This window comes from Trachemys scripta, chromosome 6 (genome assembly GCF_013100865.1).
Source record: "Trachemys scripta elegans isolate TJP31775 chromosome 6, CAS_Tse_1.0, whole genome shotgun sequence".
NCBI classification, from domain to species: Eukaryota; Metazoa; Chordata; order Testudines; family Emydidae; genus Trachemys; species Trachemys scripta.
In genome coordinates, this window is record NC_048303.1 from 89498512 (window position 1) to 89514801 (window position 16290).

General features: G+C 38.6%; 1 protein-coding gene across 5 annotated transcripts in view; it reads right to left on the bottom strand.

The window, feature by feature from the left end:
- SMARCA2 (SWI/SNF related, matrix associated, actin dependent regulator of chromatin, subfamily a, member 2) overlaps positions 1–16290 on the bottom strand; it is a 177816-nt gene that overhangs the window by 43040 nt on the left and 118486 nt on the right. For all 5 annotated transcript variants that reach the window (XM_034774956.1, XM_034774955.1, XM_034774954.1 and 2 more), the window contains one exon: positions 13739–13957. In XM_034774956.1, coding sequence (XP_034630847.1) covers positions 13739–13957 — 219 coding nt within the window. The remainder of the gene's footprint in view (positions 1–13738; positions 13958–16290) is intronic.

Sequence of the window (16290 nt, forward strand, 5' to 3'; positions counted from 1 at the left end):
GGCTGATATAAAGTGTAATGGTAAAAAGAACATTTCAGTACATTTAAAGATACATTTTCAATCTCATCAAAACCAAAAAATAAAAACACAAATAAGCAAGCTGACATTTCCTCTTACGCTTTGTAAATCTGATCAGCAGACAAATGACAGCGAATTAATTGCCAGTACAGCACAAGTCTGCAAATTAATATTAAAAAAATGTACTTCAGTACTAATGTATAGGAAGCTGTTATTAAAATTAGCTCTCAAAATCATGTGCAAAGACATGTAAATTCAGACACTCTTCCTTAATTTAAAGCTGTAGTGCAGGCACCAGGAAACCAGTGTTACACTAATAAGTCAAATACTGTAGCTAATGTACAAGTGACAGCTAACTTTAACAATAATTTACAAATGGTAAATTAATATCTTGGATTATACAGTAAAATTCAAAGCTAAAATTATGATTTATGCTGCCCAAAAAGTTGAATACAACTACACGTAAGTCAAATATCAGAGATATTTATAATATTTTAAAATATATATTATATATGAATGATGATAGATTGATTAAACCAGTGCAGCTGACTGAGTTCTGTGCTAGAAAACCTTACTACTCAGGGCTAGAGTGCCAGACCAAACAGAATGCCCTTCCAAACCTTTACCAGCACGGTAATGAAACAAATCCCAGAAGCAAATCCCCAGTTTCTGACTGATGACGTGTTGCGCAAGAGTGCAAGACACAGCACAAAGATATCTCCCATGCTCAACTGCCTCTGGATTAGTGAGGTAAGTAGAAAGGGAGTCAGGAAAATAGTGTACAAATAAGAGTTTAACACTTTCCCTGCCTAAAGAAAACGAGATGTGTGACTACAATTAAGCTTGGACCCTATTATATTAAAAGATAGCTGCACCAAGCTCATACAGAGCCCAACTCTGCAAAGAGCTGAGCACCTCCTGAAAGGCACAGAGTGCCCTCGATTCTCAATGAAGCCAACAGAAATGGTGTGGACCTCAGCAGCTGGGCTCATACTGAGGAAAAACCTTTCACTGTTAATAACCATGTATTTATTACAGCAGGCAGTGCATTTCTGCAAGAAACCTTTCCTTGCTTGGAAGCCAAGACCCTGAGACTGCTCAGGCACCAGAATTCTAAGGAGATATGATGATGTAGATGTTGAAAATGGATGAAAGGGAAAAAACTTAAAATTGTCCTTTATGGAAAAAGTTTGTCCAGATACATCTTACAGTGTTTTCTAAAGGCAACAAGACAGAAGTGAGTAATAGACAAGTGAGCCTGCCACCAAAAGGGCCTGCCCAATACGGTTTGAAATTTCAATTCTCTGATTAAGAAGGTCATTTTAAATCTCCTCTTGGTGGAAACAGCATACAAGCAAAATATGGAAGGTCAAACCAGTTTACATTTTGTTTCATCCCTTTGGACAATATGCACATTATGGATGTATCCTCAACATTCACTTAGTTGAGAGTCTGGAAAATTTGAATATGTGAAATGTGCTGAGAAAAATGGGCACACACTTTCACTTAAGAATTATGGCACCAACAGCTAGTAACATATATAGTCCTGACCCCTTCCTCAGGTCACTCCCATAATATTCAAGGGAATCCTGCTACAACAAGATGCACCTATCAGGCAAAATTAGAGTTTAAAAAACAAAAACCCACCATGGGGAGACTATCAAAGATATTACATTAAACAAATTAAAAAGCTGGGTAATGACATACAATAAAATACTAAATACTTTGTATTTACATAGCACCATTCATGAAAGGCTCTCAAAGCACCATACAAATTCATTAAAATTTAGAGCAGTAATTTTAGGTAGTGGTTAGACTAATATTATGTCAAGCACAGATCCAGTAACTTGACTGAGGGTATGTCTACACTTACCGGAGGGTCTGGCAGCAGGCAATCGATGTTCTGGGATCGATCCCGGAAGTGCTCGCCGTCGACGCCGGTACTCCAGCTCGGCGAGAGGCGTACGTGGCATCGACGGGGGAGCCTCCCTGCCGCATCTGGACCCGCGGTAAGTTCGGACTAAGGTACTTCGAATTCAGCTACGTTATTAATGTAGCTGAATTTGCGTACCTTAGTCCGAAGTGGGGGGTTAGTGGGGACCAGGCCTGAGATCCCACAGTGAATCAAAGGCAGAGTTGAGTATAAAACTCAGTAGCTTGACTTCCAATCCCTTTCTGTCATCATTGTAAGTCACTCCCTCATAAGAGATTTGTCATGGACCAAGATATATAGTAACTTCCTTCGTTCTGAGATCACCATTAGGCACAGTTACTAGAAAATTAAGTGGCACAAAAACCCATGACCCTAACCCAGTGGTTCCCAAACTTTAACAGCCTGCGGACCCCTTTCACTAAATTGTGAAATCTCGTGAACCCCCTCCTAAAAATGAATATTTTCAGGGATTTAAGTTTAAAGTTCCTCAGTGTGATGGATGCCCCAACCGCCCACCCCGCTCTTCCTGGGACTCAAGCTGGGGTTTGGGCTGCCGGCTCCCCCGCTGATAGGGGCGGAGCTTGGGCTACCAGCCCCAACTGCCCAGCCCCGCTCTCCCTGGGGCTCGGGCTGCCAGCCCCATGCAGAGCGCTGGGGTTTGTGCTGCCGGCTCCCCTGCTGACCGCCAGGACTCGGGTTGCCAGCCCCAACTGCCCGGCCCTGCTCTCCCTGGGGCTCGGGGTGTCTGCCCTGCAACCGGCTCCCACCTGCTGTCTCCAATGCCCAGGGTCCTCTGTCCACCATTAGTGAAATTTTTCTGGTGAACCCCCTGTAACGTTCTGCGAACCCCCAGGGGTTCACGAACCCCAGTTTGGGAACCACTGCCCTAACCTGAAATGGTGGGAACCTGCAAATGTCTACTTCAGTCATGCCTTAGTACCACTGTGATAAGACTCCTTGATAATGTTGAACACACTGATCATCAGGCAGCCTTTTTTGGATTACATGAGAAAACTGCAGTGAACAAGTATCTCTCCTAATGTCCCACTTTCAATCTCCCTTCAAGGAATACTGATATAGTTGGCTCATTTACCTCCAGACATCAGTGCCTGTCATCTCTAAAAGCCACATAAAGAAATCCTGCTGCTATGCTACAACATTAGTTGTCCAGTTAAATATTTTCACTGAAGGTGCCAAGTATCAGAGGGGTAGCCATGCTAGTCTGTATCCACAAAAACAATGAGGAGTCCGGTGGCACCTTAAAGACTAAGATTAATTTGGGCATAAGCTTTTGAAGGTAAAAAAAAACCCGGACTCCTCATTGTTTCACTGAAGATGTACCAAAGGACAAGCAAAACATAAAAACTTCAGGTCCTCAGGCCAAAAACAAAAATCTAGCCTGGAAGCACGGGGAAACCCTTCCTTCCAAATATCGATATGCCAATGATTGACTGGTCCTAGAGATTCCTCTTCTGCTGTGGTCTTAAGGTGCTGCTTATGGCATTGTTTTTGTTTTCCTCCCACCACACTAAAAGCTTCTTTTCTCATTTGTTTGTGGGTGGTTTTGGTAAGCAATAATCCCAACAACCTCTATGATGCCAGGAAGTAAGCTGGAGTACTAAAGAGGACTCTCTGATCCAAGGTAAACCATTGCTGACCAGGACACAGACCCTTCTCTTGGGGTGTGTGCATTGTCAGTCAAGTATCTAGAGAAACTCTTCAGAGAACACTATTTTTTAAATAAAGCCTAAAAATTAAAACTTTTCAGAGGCCCATCAGAAATTTGATATGATCCTATGCGTCAATCAATAAGAAATTCTAGGGTTTTGAATTGGGACTTGGGAAAACTGAAGACGTCACTGTTCAACAAAAAAAGTGGGATATTAATGAAGACATATCCCACTTAAAACCCTTCACTGGCTTCCCCTGTTTTTCCTTATTAAGTTTTCTAATTTATAATATTTTAAAACACAATAAAAAGGGTATACATGCAGAAAAATCAGCTATTCACGGATTATATACTTTGATATATTCTGACAGTAAATGAAACATCAATCAGAAGAGTGTTTCAGAGAAGGTATCCAAAATAGATATTTAAAGTATAAATCAATAATCAGATAACATAAAGGATGTAGGATTGTGAAACCATCTGAGCTTAAAAGGGTAAAATCATTCATAAAAGCAGAGAGTGGCTTATCCAGGTATTGCACCACCTACTGGCATAGAGATATTAAGCACTTAATGACAATGATTTTAAAACAGTTACCCCAAAACAGCATGACAAATGCCAGCATCAGGCATGAAGGTACTGAACAAGAATTTCTTCAGAAAACAGGACCCATTACCAATTTGGAAGAGGTGGCAGGAGAAGAGGACCCTAGCTATGGGAACGCCTTATGCCAAAGTGTAAGACCACCTCTGGTTTTCCACATCAAGTTTATATCATTTGTCTGATCTTCCACACCCAGTGCAGCTTTCCCAATGCTGACACCTCCACTCTTTCCCCATAGGCCCTTTTCTCCTTCCCCTCTCCATTTATGTCTTTGTTCATGTTGCCTTCTATGCCTGATGATGCCTCCAACTTATGTGCCAAATGGCTTCCTTCTCTTTAAAATCCACTTCTGTTACTTGCTCTCCCAGATGATGTCTGCACCCTTTTCTGTGCTTAATGTAATTGTTTGTATATTTCTGAATTCATTTGTTAGCTCCTTGGGGCAGTACCCTTGTCTTAAGTGTTTGGAAAATTCTATTTACATATATGGCACTATATTAATAAATCAAATGAAGGAGAGTAATGACCTTAGAAAGTCACCATATTCCAGGCACATCCAGACAACACAACACACATAAAATATGCTGTTGCTAGTACTATGAATAAACTTCTAAAGTTCATATAAGGATTAAAAGGATTATTTTAACTGAAATTCACCTAGGTAGCCTTTGTTGTTGAATGACATCCTGCAATGACTAAGACAGACTGATTTTGCTGGGAGTAAATTAACAATATTGCTTTAATTCTACCACAAGCAAAGTTTTAATGGATGAACCTAGGCTTTTCTTGCTTCTACTGCTGACCCCACCCTTTTGTGGATAAGCTAAACTGAGCAAAGACCTCCCAGATCAAGGAATTGCTTAAAAAAATCTCCTTCCAAAACTATGGTAGGTGGGGAGGAAAGAGTTTGAGGTCCCCCCCGCCCCTTCACAAAGACAATATTGCTAAGCAAATGCATAAGCTATATCTGTAACCCACATCACCTTCTTCCAGTATATTGAACTTTCAGAGGTCAAGAAAGCTGAAATACTTCAACCAGGCTATACTCCACCATCAAGTTTTGCAGTTTCAAGACAAGAGGACTTGTGCTTCTATGTTGTGTTTGGGTTTGTTTTTTGTTTTTTTTGTTTGTTTGTTTGTTTGTTTTGCTTTTGAAAATTCCACCAACAGGTGCCTAAATATGGGTTAAAATCTAACTTTAGGCTTCTAAATTTGGCTTGTGTGTACATAACATTTCACAATAACTTTATTAATGTACTTTTCATTTTTAACGCTGAAGCATTTTGCTTCGAAGTGACAAAGATTTTATGCCATGAAGAGAAAGTTTGTAACAGAGATAGAATATTAGCCCTTGGTGCTCTAAACACTTATGCACATGCTTACCTTTAAGCATGAGTGATCCCATTAAATCAGTGGGGTAATACCCACTTAAATGGTTGCAGCATCAGGGCCTTAAATTTTCTATGTCTAAAACAGTTTTGTAACGTCAAACAACAAACCCTCTATTAGTTGTGGCACATTAAACAGCATTTATAAGTTAGTTCATGATAAATGTTAATCTTAAATTGCAATAGCACAAGTTTTCAAGTTAATTTTACAAAGCTCAACCTAATTTGATTTTTAAAAAAAAAAAATCAAATGATTTAAGCACTGATTTTCACCACAATTTAAATCACTCTATCCTGATCTAGCAGCTGAAAGAGTCATGCAATATCCATTTAAAATTTTGTCTGAGTTGGACAGAAAGAATAAGGTCAACGTAAAACTGAGCAATTTTTTTAACCCCTTATTAAAAATGATAAAGTTAAACTCAATGGCCCATTTCATTCTCAAAGAGGAAATAGTAAGAGAGGAATTAATTTAACCACCTAATTGCAACATTCTGCAAAGTTATTTTTAGGGCTGTCAAGCGATTAAAAAATTAATCGCGATTAATCACACTGTTAAACGAAACTAGAATACCATTTATTTAAATATGTTTAGATGTTTTCTACATTTCCAAATATATTGATTTCAATTACAACACAGAATACAAAGTGTACAGTGCTCACTTTATATTTACTTTTGATTACAAGTATTTGCACTGTAAAAAAACAAAAGAAATAGTGTTTTTCAATTGCCCTATTGCAATTACTGTAGTGCAATCTCTTTATCGTGAAAGTTGAACTTAAAAATGTAGAATTATGTACAAAAAAAAAACTGCATTCAAAAATAAAACCATGTAAAATTTTAAAACCTGCAAGTCCGCGCAGTCTACTTCTTGTTGAGCCAATTGCTCAGACAAACAAGTTTGTTTACCTTTGCAGGAGATGCTGCTGCCCACTTCTTGCTTACAATATCACCTGAAAGTGAGAACAGGTGTTCTCGTGGCAATGTTGTAGACAGCATCGCAAGATATTTACGTACTAGATGTGCTAAAGGTTCATATGTCCCTTCATGCTTCAACCACCATTCCAGAGGACATATGTCCATGCTGATGATGGGTTCTGCTCGATAACAATCCAAAGCATTGTGGACTGACACATGTTCATTTTCATTATCCGAGTCAGATGCCTCCAGAAGAAGGTTGATTTTCTTTTTTTGGTGGTTCAGGTTCTGTAGTTTCTGCATCGGAGTGTTGCTCTTTTAAGACTTCTGAAAGCATCCTCCACACCTCGTACCTCTCAGATTTTGGAAGGCACTTCAGATTCTTAAACCTTGGGTCGAGTGCTGTAGCTATCTTTAAAAATCTCACATTGGTACCTTCTTTGCATTTTGTCAAATCTGCAGCTAAAGCGTTCTTAAAATGAACAGATGTGCTGGGTCATCATCTGAGACTGCTATAACATGAAAAATATGGCAGAATGCGGGTAAAACAGAGCAAGGGACATACAATTCTCCCCCAAGAAATTCAGTCACAAATTTAATTAACACATTATTCTTTTATCAAGTGTCATCAGCATGGAAACATGTCCTCTGGAATGGTGGCTGAAGCATGAAGGGGCATACGAATGTTTAGCATATCTGGCACATAAATACCTTGCAGTGCTGGCTACAAAAATGCTATGCAAATGCCTGTTCTCACTTTCTGGTGACATTGTAAATAAGGAGCGGCAGCATTATCTCCTGTAAATGTAAACAAACTTGTTTGTCTTAGCGATTGGCTGAACAAGAGGTAGGACTGAGTGGACTTGTAGGCTCTGAAGATTTACATTGCTTTGTTTTTGAGTGCAGTTATGTAACAAACAAACAAAAATCTACATTTGTAAATTGCACTTTCATGACAAAGAGACTGTACTGGTATGAGGTGAATTGAAAAACAGTCCTTTTGTTTATCATTTTTACAGTGCACATATTTGTAATAAAAATGATATACACTTTGATTTCAATTACAACACAGAATACAATATATATATGAAAATGTAGAAAAACATCCAAAATATTTAATAAATTTCAATTAGTATCCTATTGTTTAACAGTGTGATTAAAACTGCAATTAATCGCAATTAATTTTTTTAATCGTGTTTAATTTTTTTGAATTAATCGCATGAGTTAACTGTGGTTAATTGACAACCCTAGCTATTTTTTAATCAGTCAGATAGTGAGTTCCACATTGCCAGACCCTTTCTACTGTTGTGTTTATCAATAAGGAACATTGAGAGAGACAAAGTATAGAAGTATCCAAAAGATCCTACCACTTTACAGTTAATCCAGTCAGGTGCTGGGTGAAGAACAGACAGAGAAATCCAAGATGCCACAAGCTCAATGGCCTAAGAAGAGTTTAAATGGGGTTTCTTCTCAGAGGAACAGAAAGCACAGTGCGATGACAAAGTCCAGTAGGAGCAACAACGTTCTTGCAATAAGCAGCCAAAAAGGAGCACCAACGCTTTGAGCTCCATCTTGAGATGTCTCATTAAGTTTAATCCAGAGGTAACTCAAATGAATGTCCAAAACACTAGTCTTCCATTTCTCCACCATTTCTAAGATGTTAGAATTCTCTCAATTTTAATTACAACATAAAATTCTAAAACTAATATTGTTGATCTTTGGAACACCTGGAGGAGAATTTTAATTCTTTATCAACAAAATCATATTTCCAGGGTACAACAGACCGAGCATTCTATTCATTTTTAGTACTTCAAGGTGAGTTAGAGGTTACATTTTTAAGAGCTCTCCCAGTTTTTACTTGCCACCAGATGGTTTTGGCAATTGTATCCATCTTGATGAGTCCGGTTTTTAACAGTGTTTATGCATGTTTGCCAATTGTGTGTTTTTTATTGTTACATACTAGGACAAACAAATCTTGTTTATATTTAAATCACCCAGTAAGGCCCTGATCCTGCAAAGTCTCGAGAATGTGCATAATTTTACAAATGTGTACTCCCACTGTTTTTATTTTTCAGGTTTCACTGAAGTCCATAGGGTTGTGCTTGTGCACCGAGTCCCACCCAAGTTTGCTGGATCAGGAGCCCATGTGTTCTGCTTGGAAAACAAAGGTATAAAGAGTGCCTACTGTCTATTTTGGTCTGCTTTCAAGACACATCACATTAAAAAAAGAAAGCCATTAAGTTGGTGCTAATGGTGAAGTAAAATATTGAACGTTTCTCTTTTTGCTACAGACTGAGGCTTTGTCTTCACTGCTGAAAGAGTGAAGTTTTTTACCTCCAAGTAGCTCATGCATATTAGTTATTCTGAGATAAAAACAGAGAAGACGAGGCACTTTAGTTTTACCATGAGATGAACTCAGTAAGGCCAAGCCTGGAGGGTTCTAGGGCTGTTTATCTTGGGGTAGCTCATGCGTGGCAGTTACCTCAAGGGGAAAAAAACAAAACAAAAAACCACATCTCTCTTTTGACAATGAAAACAAGGCCTGAATGAGTATTTGTGGCCAAAACACATGACAATCTGCTTGGAAGGTTATATGTAACCTCTTTTATACATTCAAATCCAGCCCAGGAAACCCAATACTACTCAATCACTGTTCAGAACCCTAAGAATCGGTGGTGACAGTTCTGGTCCTTCTACATTGTAAAACCCACCATCATAATTATCAATACTGTTTGCAATCTCAGAGAAGCAAAAGATCCAATGATACAGAGAAAGAGGTAGCCCTCCAATATTGATCAAGGTCCATTAGCAGACAGAGTGAGGCAGTTTGCATTGCCATTGCTTGTGCTGTCGTTATTCTGCAGACACATCTTAATTTCCAATGCCATAAACCCAGCACTTTTCACAAGCACGAAAATGCACTAATTAAAAGATTTTTTAAAGAAGAGTTTTGCACACACATTCTGAAAATCTAGCTTTCAAGTGTTTGTTTTTTCTGACTCAGATCACAAAATACTATTCCATCTTTGTGTTTTGTAAGGGTTTATTGAGGATTTTCTCTTTATGGAAGTCTGGGAAAGGTTTAACAATAATTTGAGCACCACTGTTTCAGTAACTGTTTTGAATTTCAGTGTAAGCAATACCATCCCAGTTACCTAAATTGCAGGCTCAGATAACTGAGGGTTTCAAAATTTTGCCTGAGAAGAACTGACAGTGAAAATCTTGTCATTAAAACATAGAACTTGCAGTTTCAGTTCATGTTGGCTGGCTTTTAGAAACTCAACCTAGCAAAACAAGCTATCTTAAAAACCTTGTTCTAAATAGGTATGCAGCTCACTTTGGCTAAGGTCCTCAACAATGCTGCTCACAATGCTGTTGTTAAAAATACCAGAGGATGTTTGTTATTGCGCATTCCTTACCCGAGCACCTCCCTGTGGCGTTGTGCAGTGTAGCAGCCACTCAGCATCAGTTTCCCAGTTGCTCTGCCCAATTTCCAGTGCCCTCTGGCTTTGCACAGATTTAGCCCTCCAGCTAGGCCTCTTACAGTTCTACCATTTCTGGGGCACTCAAAGTGAGAAACAAGTATGCAACAACACAAATTTAAACACTCCCCTTGCTCTGGAAGATCTGCTAGGCACTAGTTTTTCAGTTCCCAGCCAGCCTTCTCTCAGTAAACCCTCCACATCTACTCTTCTGCCTGCTCCCCTCCAACTGGAGGGTGGCCTCTTATTTTTAAGCCCTTCCCTAGAAGCCTGCTTCCTGCTCCAGGTGGCTTAATTTTGGTTAATTGGAACTTCAGTAGCCCATTATCCCCTTCCTGCCTTGCATGGAGGCTTGTGTGCCCCATTACACATTGTTGCCACATTATTAGCCTAATGTTTCCTAGAGGAGAATGTATTCAAGGCACCAGAAGAAACTATAGTAATATTTGTTCAGATATTCTTTAAAAATCTTTGGAGAAACAGACCGAAAAGGAAATGGAAAAAGAATCCCATTAACAAACCATAAAATGTTTTACTGCTTTTTGTTTCTTCTGAATGATCACTCAGAACTTCTCTTTCCAAGACTTCCCTCCATAAAACCAGTTTCTGGGACTCTAGATCTGTTTCCTGAGAGCACATCCTAAATACAAAGCAGTATTTCAAGACTTGTTTGTTAAGTCCCATCATTGTACTTTTGGTACTGCCTCAAAATACTTACTGCAGAAGGTATCCAGCAGAGTAAGGACAGTTTATTTGCTTCAAAACAAATATTGGGCAGATAAACTTCTCTGGTTCTCATTCATCCTTCAAACTCACTATTTTCTAATGGACTCTTAAAGAAGGAAAGCTCCCTTCATCTAAAGTGTATCATTAGTTTTGATTTCATTGTAACTTAGAAGTAGCAGTCAGGACACCTCATTTCCTTTTATTTTCTGGAATTGTCACTCTGAATGGAATTTCTTTCAACTGCAGCTAGACTTCAGTACAAGTAATATAAACAACTACTCAGGCTCCATGCAAACTTGCAAGCCATGGGCTAGCTTAATTTCCTTCCTCAATCTGCTATCAGTCGAACCATAACGGGAGAAGAGCTGCAGTACTCTCCACCAGAGGGAGGGCAACATATTGTTCAATAGTCCCTTCTGCCAGTGGGAAGTAACTTACACCCAATTTCTGCTGCTCTGACAGATTGCAGTCCCACAGGCAAAAGGCTCAGTTTCCTATATTGCAAGGCAGGTTTGGTGCTGGTGATTTAGTGACTTCTATTCTGGAGTAATAGGTATCCATGGATTCAGAACATTGGGTCAGAGGGACACATGTTTGAAACGATAATTTTTTTGTAAAAAGGTTAATAAATTCAGTCCGATATGCAATAAAGTACTTCACAGCTCTCCATTTAGTTTGGAATGCATTTTTCGTGCAGTGCCCTGGGCAAATAATCACTTATTTGACTATTAAGTAGATATTCAGCAAGTCACTGAACTTTGTGATACAAAAGAAAGTTATGCACTGTAACCAGAAAGGGGAGAGGAACAAGGGAAGAATAGAAATCAGAAAAGATTCCCGTATAGAGTGTGAGAGGGTTCTGCAGACAACAGCTTTTACCCAATTTTACAGATATCTATCTTTTATCTCCTATATCACAACCACCAACAAAGCTTGGGCAAAATATTAGGATTAGATAAATATAAGAGCCATTACATGAAAGGCTAAATTGGAATGAATAATGAACATAAGGCAGACACCCCACTGAGCAAATCTGTATTACCTAATCAAAACCACTATAAAATCAAATTAAGAGCCCTGGCTACAAAATGGCTGCTGGCCGCTGGCTACGAAATTATACCTTAAAAATATCTTATTCTGACTGAATGTAAAAGTAATATATACAAAGTTCCCACATAAAAATAAGCCCTTACACAGCCTGATTTAAAGCAAGGGTGACCTTGGGGAGCCACACCCATTGTGAGGCAGATAAACTGGAGGGAAAGGAACTATGGGGCATTCTTCAGCTGCCAGTGATTGACAGATCTAGTTCTGCCCTCATACTGCAAGCAGACTGAAGTATTTATTGTAACAGATTCCTGGGAGGGAAGAATGCTAAAGACAAAATGTCTTTCTTAATTTAGAATTTACTGGATCGTGTATATTTTTGGAAAGCCTTAGTGTTACTTTAGAGCAACTTATTGTCTACAAGTTCTCATTAGCAAGAAACGGTTGATCTAAAATTTCTGTCCAATGTGCATGCGATCATGTTACAATGGCAAAGCCTTGAGGGTAAAGCTAATTATAAACTCTGGTAGTTGTATATATTTAAAAACTGTCATCTCATCATCTATAATCCCTTAGGTACTCCAATTCATGGATGTAGGAAAACTTTATTGCTCAAATAAGAGGCAAAATTGAGTGGAGAACACAACACATCTCTCTCCCTGCCATCCCCCCCAGGATAAATAGTAACTAGTCAAATCAAAACTTTTAGTAATGAAACACTTGAGAAATAAAAAGTATCAAATGTCAGATGATTCAATTTCCCAATATCCACACTAACTGGTTATCTTTTGAATATATCAGGGGTCGGCAACCTTTCAGAAGTGGTGTGCCGAGTCTTCATTTATTCACTCTAATTTAAGGTTTCGCGTGCCAGTAATACATTTTAACGTTTTTAGAAGGTCTCTTTCTATAAGTTTATAATATATAACTAAACTATTGTTGTATGTAAAGTAAATAGGTTTTAAAAATGTTTAAGAAGCTTCATTTAAAATTAAATTAAAATGCAGAGGCCCCAGACTGGTGGCCAGGACCAGGGTAGTGAGAGTGCCACTGAAAATCAGCTCGCATGCTGCCTTCAGCACGCGTGCCATAGGTTGCCTACCCCTGGAATATATGCTCACGCTGGCAGTGTCCACTGCTGCTCTTGTTAGTCACACAGGTGTGCAACTTTAATAGATCACTGCCTACTTACTCAAGTACAGTAGGTATGTATATGCAGATTGCTGACTAAAATATACATTTTATCAATCCTTTCTGGGAATTGTAGTTGAGAAAAGAATGCTAAAAGTCTCTTATGTGGTTTTGGAAACACTTTCTGAAGATTAAACGTCAACTCCCTATCACCCTCAGACAAATAATAATCTACTGAAAGGCTATATGCACTGAAGATTATTAGGTGTGTGCACAGGATGATAGGGAAATCTCAAAACAATCAGAGGTGTGGTGTGAATAATCAGCTAAGTTTGGATTCTTGAGCCAAGGCTCTCTCGCCTGGAAATCCTGCAATAAACAGTCTCTTTTGGAAGTTTTCTGATCTAACTGGAACCAGGAAATAAGCAGACATGTGGAAATGAAAGAAGTGTCAGAGATAAGACTTTTCCAAAGTTTTCTGGATTTCTAATTAAGCTCATTGTGTTTTTGTGTCTTGTTTTATCCCACAGTAATCAGTGGTTTGATAGACAACATGAAAAAGTATCTGCATCACTGAAAAATTACAATAGTATGTGAGTGAAAAACAACTAGATCTATGGCAATAGAATATTTGCAACACAGAGAGCAATACTGATTCCAGGTCTAGCAACTGTGTCTGGTTCCAGCAACTTAACTTATATTTTTAATTGCACACATTCCTCTAACTCCAACTTTGTAATCATCACTGACAACCCCCCTCTACCCCAAAAAACCCCCAAACAACAAATACCAGCTGTCAGAAAGGAAAAATGTGGCACATACCCTGAGCCACTGTTTCTCTGTGAGAGCATCGCTGTAGTCCACATCTCTGCGCTGACGGGACCCCCTCCCAAATATTTTTTCTTCCTCTTCTTCACAGGTGAGCCTTTCCACTTCAGCATCATCTTTAATAATCCAGGATGGCAGATCATCCTCCTCCATCAAGCGTGGTTTGCGCTTGGGGTTTCGGGCATCCTCTCTGCGACGATCCATGTCCATACGCTGCAAGGGCAGTCATACAGTGGTTAAGACCAGTGGGGGAAAACTGGGTATTTAATACTGTATTAAGTTTTACATAATGTTCTCTTTAAATCAGTCTGACTACATTTCCTCCCCAATTCTCCATACTTCTATGGAGTATTTATAACGAGGAATATCCATACATGATAATTGGCTATGAATCTTCAATGCAGGTTTGTTATTACACAGTGGCTTCTGTTTCTGAGGTACTGAGAACCTACAGTTCCCACTGAAGTAAATGGGAGGAGCAGATACTTAGCGCCCCTGAAAATCAGGCCATAACAGCAGTGGGATAGTTACTGTTTAAAATGCTGTCTCTGCTTTTGCACATATTTCATAGTGTATTATCGCTGATATAAGTGATTTACAAACATTAAAATTGTTTGATAACAACCCTTTGAGGTGTTATTCCCATTTTACTGAAGGGAAAAAACTATGTCCAAAGCTGCAGAGGGAATTAGAATAAAAAAAGTTCCTATTCAAAGGACACCTTGTTTCTTTGTTATCAGAGCTAGAATGCTATCCACTTGGAATGTTGATAGCTGTTTACTGGAACACCACGTATAAATTTTAACCTCCCCCAAAAAACACCAGATTATGCTACTTAAAAAGTTAAGAATACTAGAAGTATCAGACTGTGTTACAGCACTAATATTTTTATGATTCAAAGAAATGCCTGATTTATTTTCATACTTGGCAAGTGCTTATTCCATAAAATGGAGTAGTACACTGCTGAGATTATTCAAAGCTGCATACAGGATTTGGATTCCCAATTCCCATTAACTAAGTAATTGACCATTAGGTGGTTGCAAAATTTTTGGACTTCATATTTTGAAAAAACTATAAGAAAAAGTTAAAAACGCCAAGGTACTGTAACACTGAAAGCTGCTACAGCTGTGGTCACTGACTTGTTACAAGTCTTTTTACTCACAAACAATCTATTCTTACCTCTGTTGTGGCTACGCACTGTACTATATCTAGTGCAAATTGAAGAGCATCATCCTTTCACCCCTCTGGGATAACCAAAGCACAAGTGATCAAGTTGCCATCTTCAACCTCCTTACATTGCATGCATTTTAAATAGAACTCTACATTACACAGACTTTTGTATTCCCCTTTTTAAATATGGTAATTTCTGTATTAACTAACTGGCAACCTAGCACAGGTTTCAACTGTTGACAGGTCTGGCAAAGACTGTACAGCTATAATCAGAGAAAAGGCCTCAACAGGCCTGTTTTGATTACTTAGTAGCAAGGATTAGTAAAGTACACTATTCCCATAAGTTGCATAGCTCAGCATCCTTTAAATAATTAACTTTTTACCCTTGTAGAAGTGCTTGATTTGCTATTTGCAAGACATGGATTGAAAGGCTAAGTTAAAATGCATATTAATTATGCTTCTTTTCTGAGGGAAAATGTGAGAGGAAAAAAGTTAAGACACTCTCCTTGAGCCTGACTACAAAAGATTGCAAGTGGGGATTCTGTTCCCCCAAAGCTATTCATAAAAGCCCTTGTATTACTGGGACACCTACAATCAAATCTTCCTATATGTCAGTGACAGATAGAACCATTAATTGTTTTATCTTGTGTCACTGTAACTCTGGTACTATACAGAGGTTATACACATGCACCCACAGCAACCTCGATTATGCCTGAAACTAACCTAGTGACTAAGGCCCCTATGCTGCAAACACATCCAGGTAAGTAAAAGTTGAGCATATACTTGTTTGAATGATCAGGGCCTAAAACCGTCAGCTTCAAAAACACCCTATAATACTGACCTATGAAACAGGCAGCCTATTCCTTCTATATTATGACTGTGTTGGTCCTAAAAAGGAGCAACAAGGGGGATGGCTCTCATCTGGAGCTTACAACTACCTATTTTTAGCATAAGGATAAATAATATACTGCCATTTTGGTTTTGAGAAGGAAAATTAATTAAAATAGCACAAATAAAGTATCAACTCAAACTTTTTGGGTCCTAGGATCCTATTTCAAAGGATGATTATAGATTAGGAGTCCTTACTTAAGTTAAAAAATAGCACTAGACATGGCTTTATTTATATTATACTTTAACTAGAAACAAGTTTATATTTTCCCTTATTTTGTTTATCAAGTAAGGCAGAAAAAGTTAAAGATTTGTTGCAACACACTAATAAACATTTCAATGACACAGCTAATTCTCACTGCTGATTTTTTCTATTCTTGCTAGTGGTGCAACGAGAAAATAAGGTTGCTATCACTTGCAGCAAGTGACAAGAAAAGTCAATAATAGATGAGGGTTAGAGACTGTCCACAATATTCACAATTGTTAAC